General features: G+C 55.1%; 1 protein-coding gene across 1 annotated transcript in view; it reads right to left on the reverse strand.

The window, feature by feature from the left end:
- YPEL1 (yippee like 1) overlaps window positions 1-10636 on the reverse strand; it is a 10894-nt gene extending 258 nt beyond the window's left edge. The window contains exons 1-4 of the mRNA XM_061141391.1: window positions 10581-10636; window positions 1582-1859; window positions 823-866; window positions 415-523 (exon numbers count right to left, since the gene is read on the reverse strand). Of these exons, the coding sequence (XP_060997374.1) occupies window positions 415-523; window positions 823-866; window positions 1582-1698 (270 nt within the window). The 5' untranslated portion in view covers window positions 1699-1859; window positions 10581-10636. The remainder of the gene's footprint in view (window positions 1-414; window positions 524-822; window positions 867-1581; window positions 1860-10580) is intronic.
- Window positions 10637-20935: the final 10299 nt, after the last annotated feature.

Below are 20935 nucleotides of genomic sequence, written 5' to 3' on the forward strand. Positions count from 1 at the left end.
TCTGGGGCCAAGGCGGGGCCGCTGTGTGGGGACCGGGCGTCGGGGGTGGGAGCCACAGCAACAGCTGTGCGTGGACCGGCGGGGCGGTTCAGGGGGACGGTCAGCACGAGCCTCGTTCCTGGGGCTCGGGGTCACAAGTGGTGGGGAGAAGCCGGGGTGGGGCGGGACACGCTGGTGCAGGGAGCCTGTCTTCTTCACACCCCCCTGCCCCCCACGATGGGCCCAGGTGGGTCCTGGGGTGGGCGCCAAGCATGCCAGACGGGTCAGCTGTGAGCATGACCACAGGCCTCTGCCCGCGCCCGGCCAGTGGTCACCCGTGTGGTGGGCGCAGCCTCCCCGCCCCCCGGCCCGTGGACCCTCCTTGATGGTCAGCACCCGTCCTGTTTTTGGCCCGCTGTCTCCATGGTGACTCACGTATTTCCACCCAAGCGTGGTCTTGCAGTTCTCGCAGTAGATGTCGGCCACGGCATGCAGGCCGGTGAGCAGGACGCGCTCCTCTGCGGGGCCGCAGCCCACGTTCACCCTGCGGGGGGCAGGAGCTGGCACCCTCGCAGGGCCAGGCCTGCTTTTCCACCCGCCGGCTGCTTCCGGGACCCAGGGGTGCCTCTCCCTGACTCCCCAGCTGTCCCTTGCCCCTCGGAAGATAAGGCACAATTTCTGGCTTCCCCCCTGAGAACCCAGGATGCCGCAGGGGTGAGGAGGCACCCAGAGTTTGCTGTCTCCAGGGAAATGAAGATAGACCCCAGCTGGGGGCACCCCCCGGCCTCCAAGAAGAACCGATGCTGCCCCAGCCCTGGGCGGCCCCAGCAGCACGGTACTCACACTGAGTTGAAGAGGTAGGCTCGTCCCTGACTTCCCTGAAAGGACTGCAGAGAAGGAAGAGGTGTCAGAGGGCCGCTCGCCGTCAGAGCTGAGTGATGGGAGCCCTGCCCTGGGGGAGAGTGGAGGGGCTGCCGGGCAGAGCGCCCGTGAGCCTGTGCCCAGGACAGCACATGCCAGCCTCCAGTAGACGGGGCGGGGGGTGGGGGCACGGGGCGGTTTCCGTGCCTTTCCATGAGAACTACAAGAAAGCTGCGGCCCCTTTCTGGGAGGAAAGCTCGGAGCACGGTCACTCGTTCCAGGATGACCAAGGAAGCAGAACAGGGCATCTGTGCGTCTCCAACCTCTGGGCAGTCCCAGCTGCACGGCCAGAGGAGCTGGCGGGGACACTAGACGGGGACTTGTCACCCAGGTACAAGGCTCAAGGGACCCAGTGGGCGGACAGACCTCAAAAATAACCCGGAATGCAAATGGGTCAGAACCTTCTGGTTCTTGCCTATCACCCAGGAATGAGCTCCTGGCCCTGGAAGCCAAGCGGCCTGCGGCCCAGGCCTCAGTTTGCACAGGTGGAGGGTGTGTGTGCAAACCCAGCAACCAGCCCCCTGGACCCGCCATGGGACAGCGTCACAGCCAAGACCACGACTCAGCCGCACACACACACACGACTTCCCACAGCGCCACCCAGGCAGTCAAGGCCGGCACACCCGGGAGGGTCCATGCTCCTCTCCTCTGTGGCCCCTGATCTCGCGAGCAGACACTTGCCTTGGAGATCAGCTCGTCGTGATTGGCCAGGTGGGCCCTGCAGTGGACACAGCTGTAGGTTCGGTGGCAGTTGGGCAGATACGCTTGGAAAGTTTTGGACTTGGTCATCTTCACCATCGCGGGGCACTCCTGGCTCAGCTCAGGGCCGGCACGGGAGGAGCTGCAGTTCTGCTGGGCTCTCCAGCAGAACAAACACTGGGACACGCACGCCAGAGCCGTTGTTGTTCGGAGGGCGTGTGGCTCCGTCCACACCGCTGGGGTGAGAGAAACGCCACCACCTGTCAACACACAGCAGAGGGTCACAGAGAGAAAGAGCCACAACAGGACGCGCCTGGCTCAGGACGCCTGTCGTAGAGACGGGGAAAGTGCAGTCCTAGACGTTAGAGATCTAATTCTTTACTAGTAATTGTACATAAAAGAAGGTTAATACCCGACCATGGCTCAGCCACTCTCCATTTAGTTGGGAGTGGCCGGTGAACTATTTTCATACACAAATAATTTGAGAAAACAGTAGCTCAAATACGTCTTCTGTCCTCTGGCTTCAGGACACGTGTAAGAGACAGCAGCCAACAAAGTTCCCATCTGAGAGACGCCAGGAGCGCTGGGCCCATCCTGCCCCGAGTAATGGAACTCAGTGGCTCCAAGCATCACGATGCCTATGCATGTGTGGTGGGTCCGGTACTGGTCTCTAGGAAATTACCTATCGATCCAGAAACACACCCTCACACGCACAGTCACATGATTTTCAACAAGGGGGCCAAGACTGTTCCACGTGGAAAGGACAGAGCCTTTCCAACAAATGTGCCAGGAAGACAAGAGAGCGGCCTGTGAAAAGGACAACACCACATACAGCAGTGCGCTCAGGGGGCCAGGCCCAAACGCAAACTAGAACTGGGCAGCTCCTAGAGGAGAACGTGGGGAATGGTCTGCATGCCGCTGGATTTGGCGGTGACACTGGATCTGACACCAAAAGCGCAGGCGTGTCTGAGGACCCCGGAAGGAGACACGAGCGGAGACGCGGAGCTGCCAGAACTCAAGGACACAGTGCAGACTGATCTCCAACAGACCCGAGGAGGGTAAGTGAAAAGAAAGCCACAGCATGTCGCATAACAGTGAGGCTGCAGAACACCAACCAAATGCAGGGACGTCTGAGAAGCCTCCAGAAGGGAAGGGAAGGTCAGCTTTCAACAGAGCAACTTCCCAAGTCCATCAGCAGAAGGCGGAGGTGGTGGGGCGGCACCCCTAAGGCCCTGGAGGGCAACCTTGTTCTCCCGGGACCCAGCAGTGGGAATGCTGCCCCGACCTCTGGACCTGACGTTTGCAGACGAGCACCTTGACTTCAGCAAAGTGTCACTGGAGGAGATTCAAGGATGTGCTTCAGACAGAAATGAAAGAACCAAGGAAAGCCCACTCAGGTCCCAACTCCAGACTCCCCACGAAGGCAGGGTGCTGAGTGAAGAGGCTACGTGTGCAGGAGGGCAGAGAGCACCGCCTCCCAGAGCGCTGAGATTTGCTCGGGACAGGTGCGCAAGAGAACAAGGCGGAGGCACGGTCGGAGCGGTGTCCAAGAAGCAGCTGCGTGTGTGGAGTAAAGGTACATTCTGGCAAATGAAGGACAGATGTAATTTCTGATGAAACGTGTGTACGAACAAGAAGAGCAGGGGTGTCACTCCCAAACGTGTGCAGGGAGGTGAGGAAGGAGGGAGCGCGCAGGGAAGAGCAGGAAGCCTGACCAAGGGGGATGGAAGCCCAGACGTTTCAGCGCGCAGGTGGGACGCAAGGGACTCATGTTGAGTCGGAGGTTTCAGACTAGACAGAAAACAAACTTTATCTCGATGCTGCTTACAAGACACACACCTTAAACTAAGGCACAGAAAGAACAAGAAGGGAAAGCTGGAGCCTGGACGGCAGCCGCACAGACCTGTGGTCACAGTTACTTGCTGATGTGCGCGATTCACGGAAAGACGTTACAGTAGAGAGATGCGAATCAGAACCACAGCGATAGCGCCTCACACCTGTCGGAATGGCCACCAGCAAAGACCACAAATAACTAAGGCTGGAGACGGGGTGGGGAGGAGGGAGCCCGACTGCTGCTGGGGATGCGGACTGGTGCAGCCACTGTGGAGGACAGTGTGGAGGTTTCCTAAAAAACTCTAAAAATACGGTGACCATATACCCTAGCAATCCCACTGCTGGGCGTGTATCCGGAGAAAACTAATTCAAAAGGATACATGGAGCCCAGCGTTCACATCAGCGCTGTTAACAACAGCCAAGAATGGAAGCAGCTGAGTGTCCTCTGACAGGGAGTGGGTGACGACGATGTGGGGGGTCTCTGTGTGTACATACACACATACATACATGTATACACGCACACAGACATACATGTATACACGCACACGCCTTTCATGATAGTGCCAGTGGCAGCGGCGTAGACTGACCTAGTGATCATCACATTAAGCAAAGTTAGAAAGACAAATGTGAGATACCACTTACAGGCGGAATCTAAAAATTGACACAAGTGAACTAATTTATAAAACAGAAACCAACTCAGAAAACAGACTTATGGTTCCCAAAGGGGAGAGGTAGGCAGGGGAGGGACACGTTAGGAGTTTGGGGTTAACACACACACATGACTAAATATAAAACAGTCAACGAGGACCTGCGCTGTGTAGCCCAGGAACTCCACTAGATACTCTGTAATAACCTACATGGGAGAAGAATCTGAAACACAATGAACGCATACACTGCATATCACTGCGTACACCTGAAACTGACACTGTCAACCAAATAAATTTTAGTCAAAATTAACAAGAAAGTTAAAGTAGTAAATGGATAGAAAGAGGTATTAAAATAGAAAACTATTAAATATGTTCATATTTCCCTTAAATAACAACATTTAATGGAAAAACTTCATTAGATGAAATAGCAGGGAGATAAGTAGCAAGTGTAAATCTTGTTATTTCATAACAGTCTCAAAATGTGTAAGTCTAAAATTGGAAAAACTTTGAGATAGATTTATAATCAAAATAGGACTAGTGATTGTAGTATATAAACATAGTGTACATAATGGTTTATATATTTTAGTATACTGCATACAATTACATAGTATGTAAGTATACAATACATACTCTTCTGCGTTTTCCACTAACTGATACAGCAATACAAGTGAGGGCAGATATATTTCATTTTGATGAAGAGACTGGAGCTAAAACACACGCAGGGAACCGTCTGAGGACCAGAGACCCCAGCTCCTTTTCTGCACGCAGACATTCACAGAACGTGACTAACAGCGCATCTCAACACACCGAGGGCTGGACTCAGCATGTTCTCAGACCAAAACACAGACTAGAAGTCAGTAATGAAATGTAGAAAAGTTCTCATGTGCTTAGAATTTAGGAAATATGCTTCTATATACCCATGTGTCTAAGAATAATGGAAATCAGAAAATATTTTGAACAATAAAATGGGCTTCCCTGATAGCTTAGTTGGTAAAGAATCCACCTGCAATGCAGTGTTCTTAGGCTTCTCTTGTGGCTCAGCTGGTGAAGAATCCACCTGCAATGTGGGAGACCTGGGTTTGACCCCTGGGTTGGAAAGATCCCCTGGAGAATGGAAAGGCTACCCACTCCAGTGTTCTGGCCTGGAGAATTCCATGGACCGTATAGTCCATGGGGTCGCAGAGTTAGACAGGACTGGGTGACTCTCACTTTCAAACAATAAAATAATTATCAGAACTTAAAGGGGATGTAGACTCTTACAGGACGGATGTTAGAAGACAGGTGGGATCAATGAGCTAAACACCCATCTTTAAAAATGTTGAGAAGTGACAGGAAAACAACCCCAAGAAAACATAAGAAAGGAAAAAAATAGGGAAGAAAACTAAGGAAAGAGACAAGGGAACATGGATTCCCTGTGGAGGATCAACAAGGCGGAGGTGCTGCTGTGAGCTCAGCCAGCTGCCAGAGACGCACACGGGCGGCGTCTTCTGTGGGCAAGACTCGCAGGGAACAGGTGCTGCGGTCAGTTTAAGTCAACATAGTTGAAGATGTGAACCACACAGAATAATTCCTGGAAAAAAGCTTAAAAATATGACTCAAGAAGAAATAGAAAAGCTGAATAATCCTGTCAACACAAAAGAAATCAAGTCACTGGTAAAAATTCTCCTCTTCCAATACACACACTGATAGCAAAGAACTTCCCTGGAGAAGCCGACTGCACCTCCAGAGAGGACTTGTTCCAACCTGGTGAGACTGCTTTCAGGGAAGAGAAAGAGGAAGCACCTTCCCACCGTTTCATGTGACTTAACCTGACCCCAAACCCCTGCCTGGGGGGGTCAGCACTTTCACTGCCGGGGCTCAGGTTCAATCTGTGGTTAGGGAACAGACCCCGCAAGTCTTGCGGCACAGCCAAAAAAGAAAAACAAGAATGGAATTCACTAAGTTTCTTCAAAGAAACCAAGATGCAAACATCCTATGTAATATTGACCAAACGGGGTCCAGCCCTATGTTACAGGACTCTACAATTAAGGTGACTTTATCACAAGAGTGCAAGATGATTTAACATTAGAATTTACCACCAGTTGTTCTATTTATCTCAATGGATGCAAAAAAAAAAAAAGTTTGGAAAAATTTAATATCCATTCACAATTTAAGAAACATTCCATACAAACTAAGATTGTAAAGAGCTGTTTCGAGGCATGTACCAAAGAAAGAACCAAAACCACTCTTGGTAAACATCACTCACAGTGTTACAAGTTGGAAAGTATGGGGACTAAACCGGGAGCCTCTACACTGTCATTCAGCACTCCCAGGGGCCCCAGCCAGCTCCACACGGCCGGAAGAGAAGCCTTGTGAGTGAAAGCAGGCCGGCACCCAGCCCTGTAACAACAAAGGATCTGTGAGCAGATTCAAGACTCGAAACACCTTGCACACAATTCTGAGGGGCAAAAATACAGCCCTACATCCATAAAGACAGCCGAGCACTGAAGAACTGATGCTTTTGAACTGTGGTGTTGGAGAAGACTCTTGCAAGTCCCTTGGACTGCAAGGAGATCCAACCAGTCCATCCTAAAGGAGATCAGTCCTGGGTGTTCATTGGAAGGACTGATGCTGAAGCTGAAACTGCAGTACTTTGGCCACCTCATGCGAAGAGTTGACTCATTGGAAAAGACCCTGATGCTGGGAGGGATTGGGGGCAGGAGGAGAAGGGGACGACAGAGGATGAGATGGCTGGATGGCATCACCGACTCGATGGACATGGGTCTGAGCAATCTCTGGGAGTTGGTGATGGATGGGGGGCCTGGAGTGCTGTGGGTCATGGGGTCGCCAAGAGTCGAACATCCATGGGGAGCTACAACATGGGAAGGACTAGAGATACTGTGAATATGCATCTTCCTCAAAATCACTGTCGAATACAACTCAAGTCACAATATAGGAAGCACTACACACAGCATAGGAAGTGTGTGTCCCCACCTGCAAGTGCAGATGAGCCCAGAGCCAGCGGGACAGACCGGGTCCCTGAGTGTCTGCGGGGGCGAGAGGCTTTCCTTGACCCTCTCAGGGCCCCTAGCCGGGTCTCAAAAGGAAGCAGTAACTGGACTGGGAAGCATTTATACCTTTCGGACCAGGACTCGGTCGGTTTGAGAAGAACTAACAGGGCCGGAAGGGTTTGGGCGGGGGTGGTCCAGGAAGGGGAGAACCCCCACCGGCCCCCCGCTCGGGCCCGGGCCCTCCACGCCTCCTGCTCTCTCGGACTCTCTCAGCTCACGGCGCCCGGGAAGCCGCGAGCCACACCGGGCGGTGTGTCCTGGGGGTGGGGGGCCAGCTGGGGGGGGGCACCCCAGCCTCAAGCAGGAAGGAAAGCGCTCCCTGCCTGCAGGCCCCAAATCCGTCTCCGTGTCTTAACCTGAGTCTTCTCTGTATTTAAAGGAGCCTTAAATGTGGGACCTTCTGTTTTAGCCCTGGTAGCTCAACTTCAGGGCCCTGGGCCGCTTTCGAGGCAGAAGCACGACTCCCGGTGATCTGGGCAGAGACTGCCGGACAGCCTCCACCAAGCCCCGCCTTTAAACAGGCGACTGTGCAGCAGCCCACCAGTCTTCCTGCCTGGAGAATCCCAAGGACAGAGGGGCCTGGTGGGCTGCAGTCCATGGGGTCGCACAGAGTCGGGCACGACCGAGCGGCTTTCACTTTTCACTCTTAGAACGGGGACACCCCTCATTTCTAACTCCGAGTGACCTCTAACGGGGCAGGGCTGTTTAAATGGCATCTTGGGGATTTCCCTGGTGTCCCAGGGGTTAGGACTAGGCACCTCCACTGCAGGGGCGAGGGTTCCGTCCCTGGAGGGGGAGCGAAGACCCTGCACGCCGTACAGCCAAGAAAACAGTGACAGCTTGCCAAGGCTTTTCTGTTTCTTTGAGTTTCTCCGAGTGTAGATGGCCTCCCACATACTGCCAGGCTCCCGGAGGCCCCTTCCCCCGGAGCACCGGGCCCGGTCCATCCTCGGTGCCCATGGTCACCCTTCAAAGGCCGGTGTGCCTTCCGGCCCGCACATTCTGCCGCCGGTCCTGCCCTCCCCCCCACTGCCCCCGGGGGGGCCCAGCGGAGCAGGGGCCTGGCCTGGATCTTGGTCACAGAGAAGCGTGTTGTGATTTAACCAGCCTTTCGGGCTGGACGTCCCCGAGGCCAAGTTCTCCGGCCACCAGTACAGAGTGCTCCTCCAGGAGACCTGCTGACAGGTCAGGACCCATCTTAGCACCTGAATGGCAAACGCACCTCCGGCCTCATTGCTGTGGCCGCCGTGTCCCTGGGTTTGGGGAGCAGCCACCATCCCCCCAAGATGCTAGTGTGGGGTAGGTTTTTAGAGCAAAAACAACATTCTGGATTCCCGAAGTTTTCCTCCTAAAATAAGCATGGATATTTATTTTGAGAACATGAATCAGGCCCATGTCCATATGGTGCTTCACCATTCCGAAGACAAACCTGAGCAGCAGAACCCGAAGCGAGCAGCTGACTCCCGGGAGGGCGTGGGCTCCGGCCCCTCTGGCCTGCCAAAGGTTCCTGAGTCCTCCCCGAGTCCTGCCGCTGGCAGGGAGCCTTTCTTTTCTAAGAGCCTCTGATACACTGTTTTAATTTCTCCCCCTAGTAACTAAGTGTCCTCGGGTGCCTCCTAGCAGAGGTCGCCCACTTCCAGCTCAGAAGGGAAGACATAGATAGGCAAGGCTGGCCTCTTCAGCTCCAAGAGGCAGGAAGGACGCTGGGACCCTTGGCCAATTTACGAACCTCATGCTCGGTAAAACATCAAGCACCTCTTTTGTCGAGGAAGGGATAGGAAAAACCAGAGACACAGAGAGGAGTCTGAACAGGGCTGGTGCTCAGCAGAGGGTGTGCAGCTGAGGGGCGGGGCGGGGACTCGGTCGGACCAAGACTGAGCCAAGCCAGACGAGGGGCAGCTGGGGGGCCTCAAGCCAAACTGGTGCCCAGCCTGTAAAATGGGCCCAGGCGCCCCGAGAATCACTCCAGGACTCGGTAGCCTTTTGCGGTGGCCACGGGCTGTGTCCACGCCTAACAGCGCTCACAGGGACCCCTGGGCCTGAGCCCTCCTGGGAGTGGACGCGGCCTGACTCCATGGCCAGCGACAGGCCTTCAGCAGAGCCAGTGTCGCCCAGCAGCCAGCTGGACCAAACCCTCCCCACTGTGCTCCCTGGAGCCTCAGCCTCCGGGGACCTGGCGTCCAGGGCTTCCTCCGTCCTCCCCTCTCTCCCCACTCCTGCAGGTTTTGCTGATCAGCCCATCTAGCCACTTTCTAAAAATTTAAAACCAAACAACTCTGGAGTAAAGTGTCAGAGATGAGGAGGAGGACTTCCACTGCCTCTTCATATTTGAAACTATGTTCCACTCGTCAGTTTTCCGGGAGGAAAAGACACTCTGTGGCAGGTCCTTGTCTGTACCCACCTCGCCCCACCCCCGAGGATCCTGGTGGGCCCTGAGGAAGGCAGGAAGGGATCAAAGCCTCTCGACATAAAGAGCTTTATAAAGGCAGGTACTTTTATCAGTTTTTAATTTTGGCAATCTCACCACGGCCACGCTGGGTGATAGCGTGGGTAGAGCGCAGGTTGGGACGGATTGGACTACCTTTGCAACTCTTGTGTAAACATAAAGTTGTTCCAAAATAAGAAGCTGATTTCAACTCAGGAAGACTCAAACATATGGATAATCAAGATCACTCAGTGCCCAGGTGCTACCTTGTTACAGCCCTGCTAAGACGGGGCTGCCCCTGGGCCTAAGGCTCCCGGCACGGAGAAAACACCTGGCTCCTAAGATACAAGCGGGAGGCCCGAGCTGGCCTGGGTCAGACCAGAGGCCCGGGCAGGGTCGCAACGCTCAACACTGGGAACGGGCCAGCTACTGCCCGGGGCGGGGCTCGGCCGGCGTGTCCACCTCCGGGGAGCAGAGAGAGGCCGCGGGGACCCGAAGAGCGGAGGAGCCGCTTCTGAGAGCCATCCCCGGAGGGGAAAAGAACATTCTCGGCGCAGAACAACAGGTTGAGGTGTGTGTACGCTTCCACAGAAAGAAGACACGCAGCGGCTCAGAAAAAGCCGGGGGTGGGGATGCCGCGGTCCACCTACCACGGAACCGGGCCCAGTCCCACCCAGAACGGGCCAGACCGGGACTCGGCGCCGCCCGGGGGTCGGGGCTTGGGCAGTGCGCCCCGACACCCGACGGGCGCCGCACGGGCGCGATTCGTTTCGGCCTCGCCCTGCACGAGAGCCCTTCGGTGCAAACGCTGGGGCCTCTTTTGTCCCCGCCGCCCCCCGCCTCAGCCGCGACCCTGCCTTCGGGGCAGAAGCCTGTTACCCCACGGGCGGGCGGCTGCGCCCGCACCTTCTCCGCGGCGGGGCGGGGTCGGAGGCGGCGCGCCCGCCCCAAGTCCCGGGCCGCGCCGAGCCCGGTGGCCCCCGCCCGCGGCCGACGCCGCTCGTCCCCCGGGCCCGCCCTACTCACGGCCGCCCACCGCTCCGCGCCCCGGCCCGCAGCGCCCATCGGCCCGGCCTCGCTCAGCGCGGGCGCGGCTCTCCGGCGGCCCCGCCGCCGCCCGCGGGCCGCCTGCCCTTTGTTTTGGAGCCGCGGCTCCGCCGCGCCGCCGTTAACGGCCTCGGAGAGCGGCGCCCTCCAATCAGCGCGCGCCCCCGCCCCGGACCCGCCCCGCGCCCGGCCCGGAGCACCGCCCGCTGCCTGTCGGCCGGGCAGGGCGGGGCGCACGTGCTGCGGCGCGCGCCGCACGCCCATTGGCCGGCCCAGCCAGCGCGGCCTCGGAGCCTGCCAGTGAGGGCCGAGGAGCGCGGGGACGGGCCCGCCGAGGGCGGGGCGGGGCGGGGCGGGGCCGGCTCCAGGAGGAGCGCGGCGCGCAGGCGCGGGTTCACCGGGACTGGAAGCTGGGCCCGCAAGCGTCTCCGACGGTCGGAGGCCGGCGCTGGGCGCCCTGCGTCCTCCCGTTCTCCCCGGGATGCACGCGCAGGTTGGCCCAGGGCACGCCGGCTCATAGCGCCGGGGGCCGGCGGAGAGGGCGCGAGCCGGGCGACCTGGTCGGACCCACTCGGAGACCTCGTCCCCCGGTGGGTCCTCAGCGTCGCCTCCCTGCCCCACTCCAGGCATCCCGGGAACTGCTGACTTGAGCGCCTCGATGTAGACGTGACTCGACGGGAAGTCCCGCACAGCCCGCCGCCGACCCGCGGCCGCGCTCCGTCCTCCAGGCTTCCCCAGAGGTTACTGTGTGGATCCCAGGGCCCTTCTCCCTATCAGCACCACCCGCATGGTTGAGGTCACAGCACAGAATCCCTTTCTATACAAAGTATTGTGAAGTCAACTGGGCCTTAGGAAGCATCACTATGAACAAAGCTGTTGGAGGTGATGGAATTCCAGCTGAGCTATTTCAAATCCTAAAAGATGGTGCTGTGCAAGTGTTGCACTCAATATGCTAGCAAATTTGGAAAACTCAGCAGTGGACACAGGACTGGAAAAGGTCAGTTTTCATTCCAATTCCAAAGAAAGGCAATGCCAAAGAATGTTCAGACTGCCGCACAATTGCACTCATCTCACACGCTAGTTAAGTAATGCTCAAAATTCTCCAAGCCAGGCCTCAGCAGTAGGTGAACCGAGAACTTCCAGATGTTCAAGCTGGTTTTAGAAAAGGCAGAGGAGCCAGAGGTCAAACTGCCAACATCCGCTGGATCACCTAAAAAGCAAGAGAGTTCCAGAAAAACATCTATTTCTGCTTTGTTGACTATGCCAAAGCCTTTGACTGTGTGGATCACAACTGGAAAATTCTTACAGAGATGGGAATTACCAGACCATCTGACCTGCCTCCTGAGAAACGTATGCAGGTCAAGAAGCAACAGTTAGAACCAGACATGGAACAACAGACTGGTTCCAAATCGGGAAAGGGGTAAGTCAAGGCTGTATATTGTCACCCTGCCTTTTTAACTTATATGCAGAGTACATCATGTGAAATGCCGGGCTGGATGAAGCACAAGCTGGAATCAGGATTGCTGGGAGAAATATCAGTAACCTCAGATATACAGATGACACCATCCTTATGGCAGAAAGTGAAGAGGAACTAAAAAGCCTCTTGATGAAGGTGAAAAAGGAGAGTGAAAAAGCTGACTTAAAACTCAACATTAAAAAAACAAAGATCATGGCATCTGGTCCCATCACTTCATGGCAAACAGATGGGGAAACAGTGGAAACAGTGAGAGACTATTTTCTTGGGCTCCCAAATGGCTACAGATGATAGCTGCAGTCATGAAATTAAAAGACGCTTGCTTTTTGGAAGAAAAACTATGACAAACCTAAACAGCATATTAAAAAGCACAGATATTACTTTGCTGACAAAGATCCGTATAGTCAAAGCTCTGGTCTTTCCAGTAGTCATGTATGGATGTGAGAGTTGGACCTTAAAGAGGGCTAAGTGCCGAAGAATTGATGCTTTCAAGTTGTGCTGGAGAAGACTCTTGAGAGCCCCTTGGACAGCAAAGAGATCAAACCAGTCAATCTTAAAGGAAATCCACCCTGAATTTTCATTGGAAGGACTGATGCTAAAGCTGAAGCTCCAATACTTTGTGAAGAGCCTGATCAGAGGAATCTCGAAAATTCACAAGAAACCCCTTTGGAAATGGAAGGAGACCTGAAAAGCTTACTAGCTCATGAAAAGATTCGAGAACCATCTTCAGGACACTTTGCACTGACTGGGGTCTGTGGAAGCAGGGAGCAGGGCTTCCTGATGGGAAGAGCCAACTCCTTGGAAAAGACCCTGATGCTGGGAAAGATTGACGGTGGGAGAAGGGGACAGCAGAGGATGAGATGGTTGGATGCATCACAGCTCGATGGACATGCGCTTGAGAAAACTCCAGGAGAGAGAGGAGGACAGGGAGGCCTGGTGTGCTGCAGTCCATAGGGTCGCAAAGAGCTGGACGCCGAGTGACTGAACAGCCGCATAGCACGCCTGGCAGTAGCTGGTGGCGCCCCTGGTCTGTTCCCTTGCCGAGATGTATCCACAAGGCTCCCACCGGTGGTGGAGCACATTCACCCGGCCCCGTGCCCTGTCCCTGCCTCCACAGACCCCAGTGCACAGTGTCCTGAAAACGGTTCTCGCCTCTCTTCATGAGCTAGTAGATGTTTCAGGTCTCCTTCCAATGGAAGGAGTTTCTTGTGAATTTTCAAGGTTCTGTGTCTGAAATATTAGGCTATGGGCGTTTTCACTATTGCCAGTCCTCTTCTCAGCCAGTCCTCTGTTGAAAAAAAAAAAAAACAACCTTATTTTGATGTGAGCCAAAGTTAATATAATTTTGTATCCTTTTTCTTTTAGGTCATTGCAGTTGTTTGTTTGTTTTTTCCCATTGCAGGTTTTTTTTTTTTTTTAAATAGATATTTTTACTGGCTCCTCAATACTAAACTTAACAAATATCCAACTATGAGGGGTCGTTGGGTCCCTCAATTAGTTCTGCACCATTTCTTCAGACCTTTTCATTCTTTGAAAAATTTAGCACCAGACCCACTGTTTGTCTCTGCATTTTACTTCCTGGCTTCCTACTTGAGACACACCTTTCCTTAGAATCGAAGTGAGAGCTGTGTGTGCGTGAATCACGGCCGATCCACGGCCCCCTGGCATGTCAGCTCGCGGGCCCTTCTCCTGCAAGGGCCTTATCCTCTGTGCAGCTGTGGACATGGACCCCCTTGCTGGCCACTGACCCAGCGCCTTTCACATGTTTTTACCTAGGACCACACTACAATTTACACTTTATGGGTACAGAGTTTCTGCTGGGGATGAAAAACCAAGGGGATAGTTGCACAAGACTGTGAATGCACTTAACACCGCAGAATTACAACACTTAAGGATGGTTAAAACGGCAAATGTTACGTTACTGTACTTGACTACAGTAAAAAAAATTGTACAAAACACATTCTCCACCGTGGTCCAGCACCCACATGCCCAGGATGGCTCTCAGGATGCAATCTGCACTCTGTGCAAGGCCCTGATACTTTCCATCCTTATTTCTCTTAACCACAGCGCCCACGTGACCGCGTGGTTTCCCGAGCCTGCCATCTGCCACGGCCCGCGGGCCACTCCCTGCCTGGTGACCACCCTCCCACCCTGGACGGCGGGCAGCCCGCCCTGCCCCACCGCGGCCGCTGTCACCGCCCCCGGGGGCCCTGCACCTGCCCACCCTCAGCCCCCTCCTCACGCCGCTCCGTGGGTGGCTGGGCCGCTGGGCTCCGAGCGGTGCGGTCGCCTGGGGCCCTGGCCCTGCCGCCCTGCCGCCTGTGCCCGTCCAGGCCCCCTTCCCGGACGGCGCCCCTCCTCGCCCCTGTCCCGTCCCGCTCTCAGCCCACTCTCTGTCCGCCCCCCGCCCGTCCACGTGTGCCCGCCTGTGCACACGTCCTGTCTGCTGCCTCGTCATGGCCTCGTCGCTGGGTGGGCCCACGGTTATCCCCCCCACTACTATCGGCACGCGTCCCCCGAACCCTGCAGAGCGGGCGGCTTCTCCCACTCCGAGTTTCCCAGCCCCCTGCCCCCCTCGCCAGACCTGGCTCGGGGCACAGCCTTGTCTGAATGGACAGTCACCTTCCTGAACACGTTCTCACTCAGGCCCAGGCTCCAGCCTCCCCCCGCCTCTGGCCTGGTGTCCCCGGCTCCCCCACCCTCCTGAGGCTGAGACGACTTCCAGCCCCCCCAGCCAAGCACTCCAGGCTCCCATCCACGTGTACCCCCCGGGGAGTCCACGAGACCTCCAGCTCCGCAGACCCTCCATCAAGCTGCCGCCTCCCCCACCTCAACAGAAGCTGCCTCTGTCCCAGCGCCGCCTGGGCCCAGGGCTCCCCTCTCGCGCCTCCGTCAGGCCCCGGCCCCGTGGCCCCGGGCTCAGGCTGTGCCTCCTCTATTCTGTTCTCTGCAGACCGATGCTTTGAGGACCTCCCCCAGATGAGCCGCCTCTGGAAGCCGCCAGGAGCATTCTGCCTCGCTCTGACCGAAAGCCAGAGTCCCTGCAGCAGCTGACCCCCGGCTCCTCGAACTTCCTGCTTCCGTCCCCGGGAGCTCAGAACCAGCTGGGCCTCGGGACGGAATTTCTGATGCTAACTGCGGGCTTGGGGTCTGCAGGATGATGACCCTCAGGTGGCCACTCGTGGAAGTGGTCACAGTGTAAGCAAGGGCTCGGTCAGGTGGGTGGGTGTTCACAGGCTGAGCTCTGTCCAAATGTGGGTGCGTGGAGAGGGGGTCTTTAGCAGAGAGTAGATTAAAAGGGGACTTTAGGGGGTTGGCTCTCACACAGTCTGACTGACGTCCTTCACGAGGAGGACATGGAGACACAGAGGTGATACACAGGGTCACAGAAGACGAAGACCACCCACAAGCCAAGGAGCAGCCTCAGGAGGACCCGAGCCAGCTGACACCTTGGCTTCGCACTCCCAGCCTCCAGGCCTCCTCACATGAACCTACTGCTGAAGCTGCCTGGCCTGCAGGGCTTTGGTAGGTGGGCGCGGCAGGCAAACAGCCTGGGCTTTGGGGACAGAGACCATGAGCTGTCCTCCAGAAGGCCCCGCTGGTGCCCAAGACCCCCGGCTGGCCTGACCCAGCAGCCTGCGGGGGTCTTGGAGGCTGGCACCCTCCGCCAGGCGAGGGATAGGGTCTACAATCTGAGCGGCTGATGGCTTCCCGGGTGACAGTCAAGCCTGTTAGAAGTAGCTGCTGTCAGCATAGCAACCATGAGCCATCTCGTGTACTTTCCAGATTAAAAAAGCTCCCTGCTTCAGGACTGAGGGGAGAAAGATGTAAAAGCAGAGATGAAACTGAGTTCCCAACGGGAGCGGTTGCCATGGCGCCCTGCTGGCCCTGGAGCGTGTCAGCTGCCATGGGGGTCCCTCCCTTCTTGGTGCAGATGAGGGTCTGAGAGGCAGTGAAGACCAGCCCCCCACAGTGCGGGAGGGATATTGCAGCTGTGCTTTACCTAGAGAGGGGAGTGAATAATGAGAATTCATATTTTGAGAATAACTATACGGCCAATATACAGAGCTGCTCAAAATCTAAACTCTCTGGCTGAGGATTTGTTTCAAACGTTTGCTGAAATGCAGTGTGTCTGAGGTGGGGTCTAAGGTCCCACGTCTGAATGTTGGATTGTGGGAAAAGACACGTACCATCCCGTCTGCCATCTTATCCCAGAGACGCTGCGTCTGAACCGGCCCCGGGGGACCGCGGTGCGGCTGTTCCAGGGTCTGTATGCTGTGCGTCAGGCCTTATCAGAGCCTTTCTTTGTGCCAGAGTCTGAGGGAGGAGGCAGCTGGACGGGAATGAGCAAGGCATGCGGCTGCCATGCGGGAACACCCCGGCAAGGGGAGGAGAGAAGAGGTGACGCGGCTCCAGGGCGCTGGGCGGGGCGCCCCCCGCTTTGCCTGTCACGGGGTGGGGGCCTGGGGGCGGGCTCGGTGCAGGAGCGTGGCGGAGGTGGGTGAGGACACGCCGCCGCGGCCGCGTGCGGAGTTGCTGCGGCCTTTCCCTACTGACCTTCTGCTCTTACAGTCTGCCAGGCGACTTCCCTGGAGGTCCGGCGGTTAACTGTGCGGCCACCGGCGTGGGTTCGATCCCTGGTCAGGGAACTAAGATCCCCCGTGCCATGCAGTGCATGCGGCCAGAAGTCAAAAAAGTTAAACGAACCGACAGACCATAATGCTGGGCAAACACCTCTGTCCATGTGGCTCTTCGCTCTAGAATTACTGTCTGGGGCGAAAAAACCCAGTCATGGAATTCCGGAGTTAAAACACACCTTCTGATTGGCTCTGTCCCTCTCTGGGGGTGTTCACCGACAGCTCACGAGCACGGCCTCACAGCCTCACACGTTTGGCTTTTGTCACTTTGCTTTTGCTAAAACGAACCAAACCAGAACAGCAAAACCCCTAGGAAGTAGTGCTTGCATGAAGCAGCCCTCCATCTTGGCTTTAATTCACATGTCCCTACTTACTAACGTCACGGGATACTTCTCCTAATTTAGCAGACAAAGTTCTTCGACCACCTGTCAGTTGAGAATGAGGCAAGGTGTTTGTATTTCTGAGGCTCTTTTGATGTGGTGGAATAGACTTTTCTTCTTGGGCCCTGTGGGCTCACCTGCACTGTGGTCCTTACGCATCGGTGTTCACATCGGATATGGAGATATTTCTCTCTAACCCACTGGTTTGTCCAAAATACTGGACTGAATAGTTTTTTGCAGCCATTTTTCCAGTAGTCATGTACGGATGTGAGAGTTGGATCATAAAGATGGCTGGGCGCCGAAGAATTGATGCTTTTGAAGTGTGGTGTTGGAGGAGACTCTTGAGAGTCCCTCGGACTGCAAGGAGATCAAACCACTCCGTCCTAAAGGAAATCAACACTGAATATTCATTGGAAGGACTGATGCTGAAGCTGAAACTCCAATACTGTGGCCAGCTGATGGGAAGAACTGACTCATTGGAAAAGACCCTGATGCTGGGAGGTATTGGCGGCAGGAGGAGAAGGGGACGACAGAGGATGAGATGGTTGGATGGCATCCCCGACTCCATGGAGATGAGTTGGAGTAAGCTCCAGGAGTTGGTGATGGACAGGGAGGCCTGGCGTGCTGCAGTCCATGGGGTCACAAAGAGTTGGACACGACTGAGCGACTGAACGGCTGCTAAGCCGACAGCCTGCACTTCTGTTCCTGACTGTTGGTTTTAGTGTCAACACGTGAAGAGCTTGGAAGTCATCTGCTCTCACAATAAGAAAAAAGCTGAATGTCCTGAAGCTCAGTGACTCCTCCCAGACCCATTGGAGAGTGGAGGTCACAGCAGAGTTCCCAACCCCACAAAGTTCAAGAGAGAATCACCGGTCACCAGCAGGAGCGGGGGACTCGCAGGACCCAAGGGACCCCATCAGTGGTGACACCGAAGAAACGCTGGAGGCTGAGTGGACTCGTTTGAGTTAAAAGCTCAAGGGGACCCGTCTAAGGGGGCCCCACACTCTCCCAAGTTTTCCCTCCAAGCAGCCCACCGGGTTCTCACAGTGAAGACGGGAGCAACACCCCCTTGCGTGTGACTGGAAGGGCAGCACCCATCGTGACACAGGCTCGAATGGTCCTCCACAAGCAGAGCCAGCAAGCAAGGGAGAGGACGTTCTCCGAGCTCCATAGGACACACAGGAAGGGCAGACCTGGCGGCACCTCCCGAGCCTCGCGGCCTCGCTGACGGGGGCGGAGAAGCCCCGGAAGCACTCGTGAGGGTCACGGGCCCCCGAGGAGATGGATGCCTAGTTGTGTGATCAGGAAACAGTCCTCCGTCCTCCGCGTCTTCCGCCCCATCGATGGGGTCCCGTGTCTGCAGACGATCACCGCTCAAGGAGGAGTCTCCAGGGGAACCCAGGGACAGCGGGGGGACAAGCCCGGGATCCCGGAGGACGGCTCAGCTCTGACACAGCTGAGCAGACGGTAAGCGGAGCCGCACTTCCAGGGAGAAAAACATAAAAACCTCACACTAAAAGCTCCGTCCACCTCAGGTCTACTACCCAACAGATCCACTACACTGCCTTTTAGCAAAAGGTTACCCGTGCATTGGAGAAAAGGAAAGACACAGTCTGAAGAGCAAGCCTCAGAACCAGCCCAAGACGTGGAGAGGTTCTGGCCCCACGGGACTGGGAATTCAACACACCTATGGTTACGATGCTACGGTCTCCATTGGAAAACGTGGGCAACGCGCAGGAGCAGGTGATTGTCAGAAGCAGAGAGACAGAAACACTAAGCAAGAATGGAAGGAAAATTCTAGGGGAGAAGAACCTCTCAGCTCTAGACTGGACATCACCGGGTAAAGAATCAGTGAACTTGAAGATACGCCTCTAGAAACTTCTCAAGGTAAAACTTTAACAGAGAAAAAATAAGTGGGGGAAAAAAAAAGGAATCAGAATGTTCAAGAACTGTGAGACAATTGTAAAAAAGTGCAACGTGTTCACAATGAGGATTCCAGAGAAGGAAGCAGAGAAAAGGGTTAAAGGCATAATGGCTGAGCGTATTCTAAAATTCATGACAGGAAGCAAACAGTAACTGCAGGCATCTCAGGCGGCAGGGGCGGGTCAACACCCAAAACTCGCCAGAGGTGTGGATCACACTCAAAAGCAAAGAGGAAGTCGTGAAAGGGGCCAGAGTAAAACAAACAACAAAGGCTCTCACTGGAAGAGAAGCAAGGACAGGCGCCGGAGCCGGCTCACGGGATCCCACCCGTGACAAGGCCATGAGGAGAAAACCTGACGGGCAAGGAGGATCAGGTTTTCAGGGGTTTTGAAAAGGCCAGCTCTCGAGATCCCACCCATGACAAGGTCATGAGGAGAAAAACCTGACAGGCAAGGCGGGTCAGGTTTTCAGGGATTCCGAAAAGCTGCCCCCGGCGCTCACCTTAAAGATGATATCTGTCTTTCTGATGCCTGCCTCAATAGACTACTCCCTAATTTCTGTGACACAGGCAGGAAGGCCTTCCCCGATCTCTTCCCAAATAAGAATCAATTTAGAACTTTAATCAATAAGTTTCCCGGGTGGTGGTATTTTATGAGATTATCCAGGGTGAAAGGAGGGTTTTAATTTAAACTCCTTTGCTGGTATTTTAGTTTGTTTGGCAAATGCATTTATGCCCTTGGTACTAACATGCATGACTGCTTATAATACCCTAATCATAAAATAGCATAAAGAACCTGATCATCTAAAGGCCCTAACAGACATAGAGCCCTTCGTGGGGTGAGGAAGCCCTATTAGAAAACACAAGAAAAATTATTCTAAAAGTAGCTATTGGGTTGACATTTCTTGCTGTGATTTGCTTGCTGTGTTTTTGCCTTTAATGTGCTAAGGTTGTGTTATAGAAACCATTGTTAATATAGTTATAGATCTAGAGAAATAAGAGCTTAGTCCTAGTGTGGTAACAATGAGATGGTTGCTAATTGTCAGCCAGGAGTGCTAGGCAGAGGCTGCCTCACTGAAGCCGCAGAGTCAGTCTGGGGTAAACTTCTTAGATAAACGCAACTGACAACTTCTGCAGAAGGATTAATTTTTGTGTTAACAAGGTTATACTTGTGCTCTGTACTGTTGCCCTACGAGACTGCTACCTTTCAGTTAAGGTCACCACAGAAACAGAAAATAGGTTCACATTCACCTGACTTGCATAAAATGTTAATAGGCCCCAAGGCCAGAAGATAATGCACAAGACCCTCATAAATAAAGAAGTATGCAGAAAACACCCTGGTTTTGTGAAGGACAAGCTGACATAATGTTAAACTATCTTCCCCTTAGAAATGTACTAACTCGGGGTATAAAAGCCACGGTAAAAAGTAAAGCATTGCCAGACCCTGCCAGACTCTGCAAACACCCCCATCTGGTCACTCTCTCTCTCTCTCGCTGACGCCATTCATCCTGAGGATACCCCTGGATCCTGCTGGGGCTGGACCCCGGCAGACAGGAATTACAGTAGACTTTAATAAATTAAAAAAAAAAAAAATTATTTGGTGTGGCAGGTCTTAGCTAGGGCACGCGGGGCCTTTTGGTTGAGCGTGAGGGGTCTGTTTACTGACCAGGAGTCAAACTGCCCGTGTTGGACAGCAGTCTTCGCCTCTGGACGCCCGGGAGGGCCCCCAGGCGCCACTTTCTGGCTGAGCAATTCTGTGACAGAACGGTGCGGTGCAGGGCCCTTCTTCACGGCCTGTCGAGTGCACTTTAGGGGGTGCCCCGGGCGCCGGAGGGCCGCCTGCACCCAGGGGGCCACTGGATGGTCCCCCCGGCCAACCCGCTGGCTGGGCTGCCCTGGAGGGGGGCCTGAGCCCCTCAGCT

Source organism: Dama dama, chromosome 5 (assembly GCF_033118175.1).
Source record: "Dama dama isolate Ldn47 chromosome 5, ASM3311817v1, whole genome shotgun sequence".
NCBI lineage: Eukaryota > Metazoa > Chordata > Mammalia > Artiodactyla > Cervidae > Dama > Dama dama.